The following is a 14,713-nucleotide window of genomic DNA, read 5'->3' on the forward strand; positions in this document are numbered from 1 at the left end:
ATTATTATAAAATAACAGTATGTGTAGTTAAAATGAGCAACATTAAAACACTGCTTACATGTTTAACTATAATAATAATCCAATAAAAAGTACAATATTTCCCTTTGGAAATGTAGTGGAAGGATCAAGAAGCATTGTGGAAGCAATCAAGAAATGTAACTCATAACTGTAACTAAGTACAGTACAGTAACTTCCCACAGAGCAGCTTTTACAACTACCAATGCTAAAATTAATTCTTTAATGAAAGTAGGGGACCCTCTTAATAACTCTAACAACGTACCCAACTGATGGCCAAGCATGGCCCATTAGCAATGGACTGGCAGCTCTTATGAACTGGTCTGTCATCCGTTCAGTGCTAAAACTTTCACGTACACCACTCTTGTTGCACCTTTTTCCTTCCACGAATAAGTCCTGTTTTCACGGTAGCAAAATGCAGAGAGTTAAACACGCCTCTGTGAGGAGAGGGGATGTGACGCTGCTGGTACATAACACCAACACGCACTGTCTGCTGCGACAGGCAATCACTTCTGATTCACATTACTGCTGACCCATACTTTCACATCTTGGAGCCAGGGACGACCAGTTTTTTTCACCGAGTTTGTTTTTCGAGGTAGAAGGAATTACTGTCTATCTTCGCTTTGTTTTTAGCCTGACTTCTGTGTAGATTCACATCTGGAAAGTTGCTTCCCTTTGGTCAACGTGGGCATCAGCTCCATAAGGTAGTACGCTAGCTAGCATTACTCGGTCAAGGTAAAAGATGTTGGAGTTTAAGCTAGCTAAGAAGCGACATAGTTTGAAACACGTGGTTACCTGTTTAAGGGTGGACAAGCTTGCTTTCAAGTCTGTGGAGCGTTTTCCGTAGGTGAAGCCAAAATACCCGAGCTGCTAACGTCAATGCTAAATGCTAACGTTGTCCCCACATGTCTGCAAGTGTAACGTAGTCTGGACTCAGCTCATGTCTGATCTGCCCAAAGTTCAGTCTCATGCACATTAGTGGATAATTAACACATGTACACCGGTTTGGACAGTTTTATAGTCATTGGAATGGGGTAGAGCTTCTCTGCTTACTTATGCTGATGTGCATTTTAATGAGGTAACGTTAGCTTAACATCAAAATTGCATTGCAACGTTAGCGACATCATGTAACCTAGCTAGTATCTGGACGCTATGCAAACAAGTGACTGCTTAAATGAGATAAACGCGTAAAGTATGTGCTTGTGAAAATATTCTTTTTTTGTGCGTCAAACTTTGATGATTTACACTCTTACTTCGTCTTACTTGACTTCCCTGTTCATTAATCATATAGCTAACGTACATCACTGGATGTCTGTTAGGTTATGGCCAGCTGGTTGTTATAACGGTATCTCCAGTCCTCTAACGGTCTGACAACATTAGACGTATTACTGGCCAACGTTTGACAATAATGTTATTAGTCAAACTGGTTTTTGTAGTGACTAACTATACAAACAGATTTAGCTCTTGTAGTGTGTATTGTGGTTAATTTATAAACCTGTGTATTTAATTTAACAGTGCTACTCCTGGTTAACTTACATTAACTAAAAGTATAGCACCTTTCCTTCGCATACCTGATAATGTTAGATATAGTTATGCTAGTCATATCAATCTGAATGCACAAGCCTTTGGCATGACGCCCGACTAGCGCCTGAAGGCAACACCCGACTCACTTAAAAACAAAATGCCAAAATAGTGTTTCCCCTGGTCTCAAAAAGGCGTTAAATAGGGTAGAAAAATATTTTAGATCATGTAGCATATAAAAGGAGCCACCCTTCAATTCGGCATGTATTTAACTCAGTTATTGTAATAAAATGTTCACTTTTATTGTTGGTTTACCTGCTATTGCCACATTATTCCTCTAAAATACATTTAGGTCTGTTAGACCGTAATGTGTGGAGACTAATCCTTAACATGACTGATGATTTAGTTGACTCGAGTGCTGCTCGGTTTATATGTCGGTTTCCAAAGCAGTGATGGTTAGCAAGGTAAGGACAGAGATGTGTGGAGGGTTAACATGGATACTAGCATCAGTAGCTAATGTTGTAACACGGATGATCAGATGGTGATGCGTTTCCGCTTTACTGTATAAACAACGAAGACAGGTCTGGAGTAGCATTTTGTCAACTATGGGTGAGCAGTGCAATCAGCTAATGTATGCTCTCTACTGATAGTGTAATGTAGGTCACCAGGCCAGTAACTAACGACAACGTCAGACTTAACCGCTCAAGTCGAGACAGTAAGACATTTTGAGGATATTGTGTTTTTCTGTAGAAACCGTTTCAATTAATATGCGTTTACATAACCAGTATCCACCCTTTTTAAAATCGAAATCGTGTAGTAGTGGTTCAGTTAAATGTTAGTGGGTCACCCGGCCATATTTTGCTTCTCACGCGGTCGTGTTGGCACTACTGTAACGTACTGTTGTCAGTTTCCTTATATGTCCAGCTTTTTTTGAAATTGATAACTGTCTTTAATATTTTAAATGCAGAGACAGAAAATTCGCTCGCACATCTCTCTCTTTCCCGGCAGAAAATCACGCAGTGTTACGTATTTGTGGTTCTGTATGTGTGACCTTATGCTAAATTGCTAATTAACGGTAGTTTTACCTCCCGTGATGTCGCTGCGGTACTCATAAAAACAATGTCTCTTTTACGTGTGTACAACATTGTTACAAGTTTATTATTGGCTTATTGATGGCTTGTTTTTGCAAGCAGAGGAAGCATCTTGCACCTGCCACGCAGGCGCACTGACTTCAGGCTGGCTGGGGATGTTGATGTTGCTATGGTTATGTCTTCCTGTGAGAAGGTCACTAAAGCTCTGCTGGCAAAGTGGATGTCTAGTGCTCTTGCAGAGCATCTTTTCACTGTATTTAGATAAACATCTTTATCTGAGTCTTGGGCTGCACAGTTGATTGAAATTGCTTCTCTATCATTTGGCAGCATGGCGGATTACTTAATCAGTGGTGGTACAGGCTACGTCCCTGAAGATGGACTCTCCGCTCAGCAGCTCTTCTCGATTGGAGATGGCCTTACATACAAGTAAGTTTCCCTGCATCACAAACTTTGATTTTGTTTTTCCCAAAAAAATCTTGGTAAAGTAATGAATTTCATTCAACGTAAGGTCTCCTGATTTTAAAACCTCACCTTCGCGCAAATGGTGGTTGAAGTGTACGCAGCAGTGCTTTGTAATGGCCAACACATTTTGAACCAGCAGATCTGACCAACAGTGCGTTGTCTCCGATGGTCATACGGCTGAAGAGCTATGCTCTAAAGGAGATGGGTTGACTTACAAGTGAGTAGAACAGTCCTCTTCAAACTGTTTTGAAACTGTGCTGTTAAAAATCCTCTGTCTCTCCAGATAGTGAGTTCATATGGAGGAAGCAAATTACTGTCCTTTTATAAAGCAGCAAATCTCAATCTGGTGTCATGAAAGTGCATGAATGCAGAAGGTAAATGGAGGGCTTGTTGGCATGCTCATCCTGATCTTGGTCATGGGGATCAAATTTGCTTCCAGTGGACATAAGTGCATTATTAGCTTCAACTAACCGTCACAGTGCACAACCTGTTCTGTGAATGCAGCATGCATGACAGAAATACACAAATACTTTGCTTTGATAAAACTACTAATTAAGCACTAATTTGTCACCTCTTACTTCACCTCACTCAGCTCTGGTAAGCATTCTGATGACAAACAAGACATGCTTTGTATTTGAGCTCATCATGCATTTTGACTGAATATTTTTTCTTTATTAATCCTTTTAATCATCCTTTTTTATTTCTTAATCACAAATAACAAGAAGCAAAGCATTGTGCAACTCAGTTGCAGTGGTTGTTGGACACTGTGAAGCATGCAATTTCCTGTTAACTTTCCTGCATTTTTTCTTCTAAAACTTTCTCCTAAATCCATCACAGTGCTTTCTACCTCTTGAATATGTTTGCCACAGGTCCTAACAACCGCTACAATCAATGCTTAAGATGCCCTCTCAGCGTTTCCTGAAAAACCATTAGTTAATGTACTATTCTACGTGATATATGGTAGATAATTGTCCATACTGCATCATCGTCTGCACAGCAAAACTGCATTAAGTGATTCAAGCTTGGTTGGAGGGTTTCATCAGCTGAAAATCCACCAATTCTTTGCTCTAATAATGCTACTTCTGCTTTACAGAAGCTAATTGAATAGAAACCCTAATGGTGTCTTGAGTGTGTCCGTGTGTGATTGAATGACCTTTCCACACTGTAATTAAGTGCCTCGTGACCAAAGGAAAGTTTGGCACATGATGGCCTGAATTGACATCATGTGGGTTGCAGGAGGAATCGGGAGTTGATGCGGTTGGTTTGAGGATGAAGGAGTCTGCATCACACTTTTCAAGCCATTTGTACTCCGTCTCAATGCATTTTAGAAGTGTGACAAATACTGAGAAGTGTCAGGGTTACTGCAGATTTCTTTGATCAGATTTAAAATTTCGGACTACTGTCCCTGTATATCTTTTTGATGTAAGTCAAATCACCCGCAATGACAGATACTGGAGCTAAAAATACTATTAATCAGGATATTGCTGATTTATCCTTTTAGTTTTCTTTTTATGTCTGTTTATTAGTTAGAAGGAAAAAGAAGGCAAGCCACCCAGAGAAACTGAGACACAGGAAGACAGAACCTGCTCTGTGAGAGAAACAACTTCCTGCAGTATTGTGACCTTTTAACCAGGTGCAGAAATCCTGTCCTGGGTGTGAGTGTGAACACTTGTGAAGGTGCACCATTTGTTTTTGCCTGAATATAGGCAGAAATGGGTGAATGATATGATTTCTTAGCTGTTAACTACACATTATGAGGCAAAGTGATAGTATTTTAAACACGTAGACACTTACAGACAAATAAATCTACGGAAGATCCCTGTAATCAAGTTTAAAAGTGTCTCTCATGCCACATTCTCACCTATCAAAGACTGCAGTTTAATGACTTTAAAATATGTCTTATCTTTTAAAGCCTTGAGGGCAAGTTACTTGGCAAATCCAACGGCTCCTATTAAATCATAATTTAACATGAGTCACAGTTGATTACCTCAGGCGTAGTGCTTGCATAAGAGCACATATTCTGATTAGTGTTGCACAGTGCTGACAGAGCTACTTTAGAAAAGACATTCCTGGTGTTAACTCTAGTGTAATAATAGTTTTCTGTCTTTTTCACAATATCCAAATAAAGTGATGTGAGTCAGACATACAGACTCATTGAGATTCACCCTGTTAAAGTTGCTACTACATTTACAAATCACTGTGTGCCATGTCCTCAAATGCTTTGATATTTGGGCGTGGGCATACTATACTGTAGATTCTCCCTTTTATTCCCCAGACAAGGACAAAGACCATACAAGCAGGGGGAGACCAGTTGTGGCCTTTGGTTGTACTTTGAAACACTCCTGCTCAACGTCATGCATTTGTCTACATTTAACATTCAAATGAAAACCATAATAAGGCATCACCAAGCCAGTGTTTTCTTTACAATTCAAAGCCAACACAATGGACCCTGGTATAGAGCTGACCCTGAGTCAGTAGGTGCAGCCTGTGTGCTGCAGCTGAGGTTTGTGGCTGCTGCAAAATGCTAACAGATGTCTGCTGGGCGTCCTGCTTGTTCCCACGTTTGGGCTCTAAAGAGAGGGGAAACAAACAGGACTCCTCCCTTGCAGTGTCCCATCTAGTGCAACTATTTCAGACCTTCTTACAGAGAGGCAGCAGAGATCTGTTCGCAGGTCAGCTCTCTACCTTCACTCTCAACTCCCATTCTCATTTAGATGTCCACCTGTACTGCTCACCATCTGTCTGTCTCATACTCTCACTCTTTAGCTTCCCTTCCTGTTTTCTTACACCCACACGGCATGCAAATCTTCCCTTATTCCTCCATCTTTCCACCTGTCCCCTGCCTGTTTTCACACCCATCTGCAAAAACCATAAAATACACACAGACTCTTGCTCTCCCACTCACCCTGTTGTGTTTATACAGGCCAAGAGCTGAAAGAGGTCCATTGTAACTTTTTACCAAGTACAGGACGCACCCAGCTACTCTGTGTCTGTACTCAGCCAAAGTGCCACTTGGAAATATTCTGGGAACCATAAAGAGACATAAAAGAGTATCCAACAATAGGTTGCAGGATCTAAAGTATGGCGTTGTCCGAGTTGAATTTTTTTAATGGAAAGAAATGAGTAGAAAGACAAACTAATTAAATGTCTAGCAAATATTGAATCAAAAGGTTCATTGAAGTTCTTTTGATATGATCTCATGTGTGTTTACCCAGTGATCTGTTTAACACATGATCTTGCTCACATTAGTACTCACATTTAATTGCTTTTCAGTTCACCCTGTTCAGTGTGAGCTACTCATAATGTGGGGAAACATTTTCAGTCCTCTGCTTTGGAGATATTTTGCCAAATGTATTACAAATATTGGTTATTCATGTTTGTTCAAACTTGAACTCCTAGCTTCTGGTATTTTAATGCAGTTTGTCTGGACGCTTTAAACCTCAGCTGTACTAAGTTGCATTAGGCCCTTACTTTGCATTTTGTTTATGTCTTTCAGTGACTTCCTGATTTTACCTGGCTTCATCGACTTTACCTCAGATGAAGTGGTGAGTATGCATATGTGGGAAGAACATATTTGAGAGTACAAAATGGCATGCGAGGTCTGTTATTGTTTCAGAAGATTGTAGCAAGTAACTGTCACATCTGAGTAGAGACTTTCCTGGGTACGTTGAAGGACAAGCCAATCATCTCTTCAGTTTCTTCCACACCCCCTGGGATGATAAACGTGGCAGTGTCAGCAGACACACCATTCTTGGCAGAGCCACTTCCTAAACTATCAGCCTTATTACAGTGGAGTCTCTCTTCTTTTTTTCCTTTTTTTTTTTTCAAACCTCTTTACTCCAGACCTCAACCTCCATTTTATAATTCTAGCTTTTCCAAAAACAGTCCCATTTCAAACCGTCTGCATCATTTCTTCTCTCCCTGCTGCCCTGCTATTTTTGCCAATGTGGTCACCCACTGGCTGCTCCCTCACCCTTGTGTTTACATTTGTGTCTGGTCGGTTGCTCATCCACCTCTCTGAGCAGATGACGGGGGAGTTAATCTCTGGGCTTCAGATGAAATCCCTCTATTCTGCTTCGTCCATCTCAGAAGGTTTTAAATTGATTGATATCTCTAATCTCTCCCTGTTGCCTTCAGAGTTAAAGAGAGCTCTTGTTGCTGTGTGAGATGCTTGTCTGCCTCGCCATGTTGTCATGGGTTAGTTGTCTCCACAGTCTTAGTGTTGCCCTACATTTTAACTGGATAGTGAGCCTATTCAAGCTTGAATAACACAAATGCTTCCACATTTGGCCTCAATGGAGTAGTTCATGTTCACGCAGCGACTCAGTAGATCAGACTTAAATTTGTAATATACTTTCTAGCTTTTGTGCACTGTGTAAGATTGTTAGAAACATAAAGAGGGGCCATCAGTGTGGAACTGTTGTGGGAAATTCTTTTGACTCGTGATGTCCTTGACATTCTTTCCTAACTCTCAGTTGAATTTAGCAGGTTGGTGCAGTTGTGCTCTCTAGATGTGTTGATTTCTCTTACCTTCACAGTGAACCCCTGAGAAAAGCCTCCATAGTTTATGTCTGTCGCAGATAAGGAGTAAAAGCTTGGACACCATAGAACTCATTTGCTGGTTTCCCATGTGCAAGGAATGTCAGTATTTTCACACACAAAGCTGAAGGTAACAAAATCTGGTGCTGGGTGTTGTGGGAATCGGTTAGATGTAGATGTAGTAGTGTGTCTTTTTTCCAGACAGTGTCAGATTTCTGTCCCTGATAGGAGGGACTGTGTTTTTGATCGGCCATTTTATTTTGTTTGCAGACATCTCATACACAGATGACACGCTAATGACACACTACAGCTAAACTCATGTATGTTTTTACTTAAAAGGAGCTCTAGTAACATACACCAAGTTTCAAAGAAGTCTGCTGAGATTGGCGTCCTGTCAGTTGAGATTATGCCCATTAGTGTCAATGAAACATTGAAAGCCATTAACTACTTGGAAGACACAACTATGCAGTATCTTGTGTCTGCCAAGTTTAGTCTGCCCCCTGGTGGTTCATGTGCAAATAATAATTTTTTGTCTCTCAGGACCTGACTTCGGCACTAACCAGGAAGATCACATTGAAGACTCCTCTCATCTCCTCCCCTATGGACACTGTCACAGAGTCAGCCATGGCCATTGCTATGGCGGTAAGACGCTGCTTTGCCAAAACTGCTGAAATATTGAGAAAGAGCACTGACAGCCATTCATTGCTTAACTCTAAACATCTGAATATTATTTCTTTTTGAATTTGGCAGCTAATGGGAGGCATTGGCATCATTCACCACAACTGCACACCAGAATTCCAAGCCAATGAGGTCCGCAAGGTTAAGGTAAATTATGATCCTTCATATGTGCAAAGAACTCAAATGCTCACTATTCATGTTGGTGGTTTTAGTTTTAGTAGTAGTAGAATCACCATTGCACACTCACGTGCCTGTAAACATTGTTAAACACACCTAGACTTAACTAAAGAACATACCCTTGACCTGTCTTGTTGTCTTGTCCCTGTATAGGTTATGGTAATAGACTTCCACGTGTGTGTGTGTGTTTTGTTTGTTACAGTTTTGTTGTGTTTGCATATTAATGTGTATTTATGGTTGTATGTCCTGTGTGTGTGGTGTTTTGGTTTTGCACTGCTTTTGCTGCTTTGCACAAATAAAGGGAAAATGACAATAATGATAATAATAATTGGTTTGGTTTCTCTTGGTTTCCAGAGGTTTGAACAGGGTTTTATCACTGACCCAGTTGTGATGAGTCCACGCCACACAGTTGGGGATGTGTTTGAGGCCAAAGTAAGACATGGCTTCTCCGGTATTCCTGTCACAGAGACAGGCAAAATGGGCAGCAAGCTGGTGGGCATCGTCACCTCCAGAGATATCGACTTCCTTTCTGAGAAAGACCATGACAAACCTCTGGAGGAGGTGTGTGTTTTTATGTATTTAAGAGACTGTATGTGCATCGGTTTAAATATGTTTTCATAATTCATTTGATTATTTTTACATTTACATCTCCAAGGCAATGACAAAGAGGGAGGAGTTGGTAGTGGCTCCAGCTGGTGTAACACTGAAAGAAGCCAATGACATTCTGCAGCGCAGTAAAAAAGGTGAGTAAAAGCTTGACAGCAACTTTTTCTAGTTGGATTTTGGTCTCAGGTAATTTAATAACCTGGCTTTCCCTTTCTCTGTAACTAGGCAAGCTTCCCATTGTTAATAATAACGACGAGCTGGTGGCCATCATTGCCAGGACCGATCTGAAGAAGAACAGGGACTACCCGCTGGCCTCCAAAGACTCGCGCAAACAGCTGCTGTGTGGCGCCGCCATCGGCACCAGGGAAGACGACAAATACAGACTGGACCTGTTGGTGCAGGCCGGGGTGGATGTCGTTGTACTGGTGGGTGTTTTTGATGGTTGAATTGTGGTTGATGACTATGGTATCACTGGTACCTATCATCATAAATGTGTGAGAGGCTTTTAACGTTTGAACGGAGGTTGCCTAACAGTACATGAAACTGTTTGTGATGAGTTACTCTGATAAACAGGAAGTGTGGGAGAGTGTTGTGGAAGATCAGCTGTAGGACAGTGCATTACAACTGATATAATAGAACAATCACTCAACATACTATAACTTACTGGGAACTTTGTGTTTTTATATACTTAAATCTGGAAATTGACCTCAAGCATTAATGTTAAAGTATCGCCTACATTTACAGTAAGCGTCTGAAATGTCTTTACAATATGCACACTCTCATTTCCTGTTAATACTGCTGAATCTTCAGGTCCAGCGCCTTTGTAGTTAAATCATGAATGTTTTTGCGTCTCTAGGACTCCTCACAAGGCAACTCGGTGTATCAGATCAACATGATAAATTATATTAAACAGAAGTATCCAGAATTGCAAGTGGCTGGAGGAAATGGTGAGTTTGGTGAAAAAGGAAACACTTGAGCATGCTGCTGTTGTTGTTACCTCAATTCATTTGATTTTTGTACACATAGCACTCCATGTTTTTTTGGCAGCTTTCTTATAATGCCAACAAACTATAAAAGTTTGCACATTTACTGATCATTTTTATTCTTTTCCCTCACCTACAGTTGTTACAGCAGCCCAGGCCAAGAATCTGATCGATGCTGGTGTCGATGCGCTGAGAGTCGGCATGGGCTGCGGCTCCATCTGCATCACACAGGAAGGTACTCGCCCTTGTTTTTCAGTGCCATCTCCTGAACATAGTTCGAACACATTTTCTCTTTCTCATCATCAGAGTTTAATTAAATTTAATTTTGTTTGCTATAGATGGTTAATGTATAGCACTATGGGGAGAAGAATGAATTAAGGAATCAAGGAAGCATAAATCTTAAACTGAAGCTGAACCTGTTCTTAATCTGGCTATGAGCTACAGTGAGAAGAAAAGGCTATCAGTTGCTAACAGTAACGAATACCCTGAGACCACTCCTAGTTGTCATGGTGATCTGCCAAGGCCCCATTCTGGGTTGCCATGGGGACCAGCCTCATGCTCAGACTGGGTCACGTTCGCCAACAGATGAGACATGTTGCAGCAAAAGGACATGAACCTAATAATATCTCAGAATATCTGTTAGTTTCGAGTGAGAAATACACACTGCTTTTTATTTTATAATTTCTCCCTAGATCTGATCTGACCTGCCTGTTTTCTACCTTATTCGTTTCCATGGCAGTCATGTTAGATATGTTTTCTACCTTCTAGTCATGGCATGTGGGCGGCCCCAGGGGACCTCTGTGTACAAGGTAGCAGAATACGCCAGGCGTTTCGGTGTGCCAGTCATCGCTGACGGTGGCATTCAGACTGTGGGCCACGTGGTGAAGGCCCTGTCTCTTGGAGCATCGACTGGTGAGATTTCAAAGATTGTAGACGTCCAGAAAGTTGTGACATTGTGAAACGAAGGCCTTTTCTAAACGCCATATATCATACAGCTTGTTACTCTCAGAAAAAACAATAAAGCTGTTTATCACATTAGCGAGGAGGTTAGATTGGGTAATACAAGAACACAAGATAAGTCTCTCCCGTCTCCCACACTAGTTATGATGGGCTCGTTGCTAGCGGCAACCACTGAGGCTCCAGGAGAGTACTTCTTCTCAGACGGTGTGCGGCTGAAAAAGTACCGTGGTATGGGCTCCCTGGACGCGATGGAGAAGAGCACCAGCAGCCAGAAACGCTATTTTAGGTAAATGAAAAGCCAAATAGCGGCTATTAAAAATTCTGCGATGGGAGGAATATTGATTGATGTCTTTCCACAGTGAGGGCGACAAGGTGAAGGTAGCCCAGGGTGTGTCAGGCTCGGTCCAGGACAAGGGCTCCATCCAGAAGTTTGTACCTTACCTGATAGCTGGTATCCAGCACGGCTGCCAGGACATCGGAGCAAAGAGTCTTTCTGTCCTCCGGTGAGTAGTGTGTGTGTGAATTACTGGTCATAATACAGACGTTAGCTTTTATGTGTATTATATTTTACAATGTTTCTGGCTTTCTCAGTTCCATGATGTACTCTGGAGAGCTGAAGTTTGAAAAGAGGACCATGTCTGCACAGGTGGAGGGAGGAGTTCATGGACTCCACTCGTAAGTGCAAAAACATGTTTGCTGCATTAAATCATACATTTGGATCTTTGCCATAACACTTCATTCTGGGAAACCAAAACATGTCATCTGTTTTGTTTCACTCTTAAATGTTAGACTCTACTTCGTCCTCTGTAGGGATCATGCACAATGATTTGAATAATTTTTTTTGTTCCCAGTTGAAAAGATCCAAACGCCCAAAGCAAGTTGGGCTGAATTATAGAGGTGAAAAAAAAAAAAAGCAGGTTATGCCATCTGCCATTCTGAGAAGCAGGAATGAGAACTCTAAACTGTTGTTTCTTTGTTGACTCTTTATGGATTTTATCATTACATTGCTAAGAAACAGCTTGGCTCCAATATTACTGTACTTCCTCTTCGGTGATGACATTAGCAAAAGCTGCAATGAAAAATAAACCTGCTCTACAGTTGCAAGAAAGTATTGTATAGAGTATTGGTATTTTCAATCCCCATTTTATTAGCTTGACTAGGAGCAAGATTAGAACATCTTTCTAGCTTTATCAAAACGTACAAAGGCTAGTTTCTCTCCTGATACTCCAGTTTTTGCCCTTGGTACTCAGACTTTGTACCCGCATGTCTCGTAGTGACTCAAATGCAATTTTGCAGTTTTCTGCCAAAATCAGACAGACAACATGTTGTAACAGGTAGATGCAATTTGCTGAATTGAAGTGAGTTGCGGTTAGCTTAGCTGTAGCTGAAACACTTAATTATATTTGAGCAAGCCATGATTTCTCTCTGTTTTTTCTCTGCCTCCACAGTTACGAGAAGCGGCTTTACTGAACGGGTGGATGGAGTGCAGATCAGCAGTGCACGTGACATGCTCAATCTAACAGTGACCAAATGTTAAATTGCCACTTCTGCTAAAATACGCACCACCCACCACGCCCTCTCTGCCCTCCCCTGCATCGTATCCATACTGTTGCTCTCTCTCTGATCCAAGCCAGCTGCTTTGGGGAGGAAAGAGGCATCGTAGTGAAGTGAGAATCTTCAAACTGACAGCCGACTCTATGAAAACCTGGGATTTGCACTCAAGAAGCGGAGCGTCAGGGTTTTCAGAATGACATACACACCTGTACCTTGAGTATGCAGCCGATCCCAATTTTGCGTGTGTGTTGATGGTGGTGAGAGAATGAACTGTGTGCGTGTTTGGTGAATTAAAGGTAGTGTGTGTGTGTGTGTGTGTGTGTGAGAGTGAGTGTGTGATATAGTTTAAAATGTGGGTTTGGACAGACAAAGTGAAGGTGCACTGGGTTAATTTGTTCTGGGTGATATTAGGGAGTCTAAAGCAGCCGTGGTGCGCATCCCATCAGTATCTTGTTTGGCTATATTTGGGATCCACGCTTACCAGCACGCTCCCAGTTCTTAAACACACTAGCTCACGTACGTGCAGAAAACAAGATAAAACACTTGTCTCTCTATGTGCAGTGTGTCCGTGAATCATGGCAACCTTTCTTTATTTTGCATTTTTGAGTCATCACAGGTATGAGCTACTTAATGAACAGTAGCTGCTTATTGTTCAGCGCATTGTTTACGTCCTGTATTGTGGATCCTAAGTTATGAAATATTGGCCATGGCTATTATCCTGTTGACTTTGTGTCACCTACAATCAATAGACAGAACCCAGAGCCACAGTCTACCACTGTGGACATTAATTTACCCTTCAAAGACATATTAAGCCAAATAATCAGTCTCCCATCTCAGTGCATAGTGTTCATATGTTGAGCATGGAAGGGACCAAAAGCTGAAGATCAGGTATGTTTAAAAGAAAAACACCTAAAATATATCAAATCAATCAAAAATAATGAGAAGGACTATTTCTCTGCCTGCAATTTGAATACTTTTAGATAAACTTTATATTGAACCTGTATAGTCTCGGGGGCTTTGAATTGAGCATGAGCAAGTGTTTTTGATATGCATGTTTGTTTTTTCACTAAGCCAAACATGGCTATATTTATATTCTGCTTTGTTGTAATTGCATACATACTGCCAAGTGTATTTACACTTTCTCTGACACTTCTTCTTTTGTAACTTCAAAACCAAAATTTGCGGAACAAGTCGCTTGTGACCTTGTCACTTGTTCATTCCTGCGTTCTCACAGTGTGTCATCGGTTCTCTTTGATAGGTTTATTTTTTTTCTGATTTAGTTTCTTTTTACCAGAGATATGCCTTGAAACTGGGATGGATAAAGATGACAGCTCAGAGAAAATGAATAATGCTACACACCCTCTAGTCTCTTTCTTATTTTGAAACAGTATCGCTGTGTTCGTTATCATTCAGCTTTTGTAGGTGTTGGCTTTTCTAACATTTTCATACTGGATGTCCTTTTGGCCAGATGGTTTTTCTTTTGTTTGTTTTTTTAATAAAATGTCACAGATTGTAAGAGCTGAGTTGCTTTCTCTAACGTGCTAATATACTTTACCCTGCACAGGGTTCACTTGACTAACACAAGCCTTGCAATTGGACTAAATTTAAAGATAATGTACATGAAAGTATATGAAGAAATGTATACCTATATTCAGTTGGAAATGACGGCTGCTTGTTTTCAGTTCCCCATCTAAAGAGAATTCAGGTTTTTAAAATGTCTTATTTGTAAAGTACGGAGTCCTGTTAGTCCATTGAAAAAGCCCAAATATAGTGTTAAGTGAGATATTAGGTTTACAGTTTTTTTAGTGTTTCACTTTTATATGATTTCAGCTTCAATATATTGCAAAGCAGTTGCCAGAAGTCGGTGGTAGCTTCTGTAACCATCAACCAAAACGATAAGAGCTTTTTAGATGGACGGAAAAGACTCTGTATTCAACAAATCCTTTAGGGATTCTTGAGGAATAACGAAACATGTTTACAGAAAAACACTCAACAGGACAAAATTGCTTTTGCTGTTCAATATGGTAAAGAAGAATAAATAAATCAAACTATGTATGGACTACTGTCTTATTGAACATTGCCAGATGTCACTTTGAACCTCGAGTAAAAGAAGCCAAATGTTATAAA

General features: G+C 40.8%; 1 protein-coding gene across 3 annotated transcripts; it reads left to right on the forward strand.

Moving 5' to 3' along the window:
- The first annotated feature begins 481 nt into the window (after nucleotides 1-481).
- impdh1b (IMP (inosine 5'-monophosphate) dehydrogenase 1b) lies at nucleotides 482-14,639 on the forward strand. Of its 3 annotated transcripts, XM_070929401.1 has the most exons (16): nucleotides 482-610; nucleotides 2,955-3,053; nucleotides 3,229-3,306; nucleotides 6,586-6,634; nucleotides 8,169-8,270; nucleotides 8,379-8,453; nucleotides 8,838-9,044; nucleotides 9,139-9,226; nucleotides 9,315-9,514; nucleotides 9,946-10,036; nucleotides 10,212-10,307; nucleotides 10,841-10,984; nucleotides 11,174-11,318; nucleotides 11,392-11,535; nucleotides 11,624-11,707; nucleotides 12,481-14,639. In XM_070929401.1, exons 2-16 carry the CDS (start codon nucleotides 2,956-2,958, stop codon nucleotides 12,500-12,502), a joined length of 1,623 nt encoding a protein of 540 aa, XP_070785502.1. In that variant the 5' UTR covers nucleotides 482-610; nucleotide 2,955; the 3' UTR covers nucleotides 12,503-14,639. The 3 variants fall into 3 exon arrangements, with proteins under 3 accessions (XP_070785502.1, XP_070785500.1, XP_070785501.1); XM_070929399.1 differs by lacking the exon at nucleotides 482-610 and having other exon boundaries at nucleotides 3,226-3,306; XM_070929400.1 differs by lacking the exons at nucleotides 482-610; nucleotides 3,229-3,306.
- Nucleotides 14,640-14,713: the final 74 nt, after the last annotated feature.

This window comes from Enoplosus armatus, chromosome 22, assembly GCF_043641665.1.
Source record: "Enoplosus armatus isolate fEnoArm2 chromosome 22, fEnoArm2.hap1, whole genome shotgun sequence".
NCBI lineage: Eukaryota > Metazoa > Chordata > Actinopteri > Centrarchiformes > Enoplosidae > Enoplosus > Enoplosus armatus.

Excerpts from the sequence above, each read along its gene's own strand:
- impdh1b (XM_070929399.1), top strand. The coding sequence starts at position 2,956 with ATGGCGGATTACTTAATCAGTGGTGGTACAGGCTACGTCCCTGAAGAT. Across the intron at positions 9,515-9,945 it reads GGGTGGATGTCGTTGTACTG|GACTCCTCACAAGGCAACTC; the intron begins GTGGGTGTTTTT and ends TTGCGTCTCTAG. Across the intron at positions 11,319-11,391 it reads AGCCAGAAACGCTATTTTAG|TGAGGGCGACAAGGTGAAGG; the intron begins GTAAATGAAAAG and ends GTCTTTCCACAG.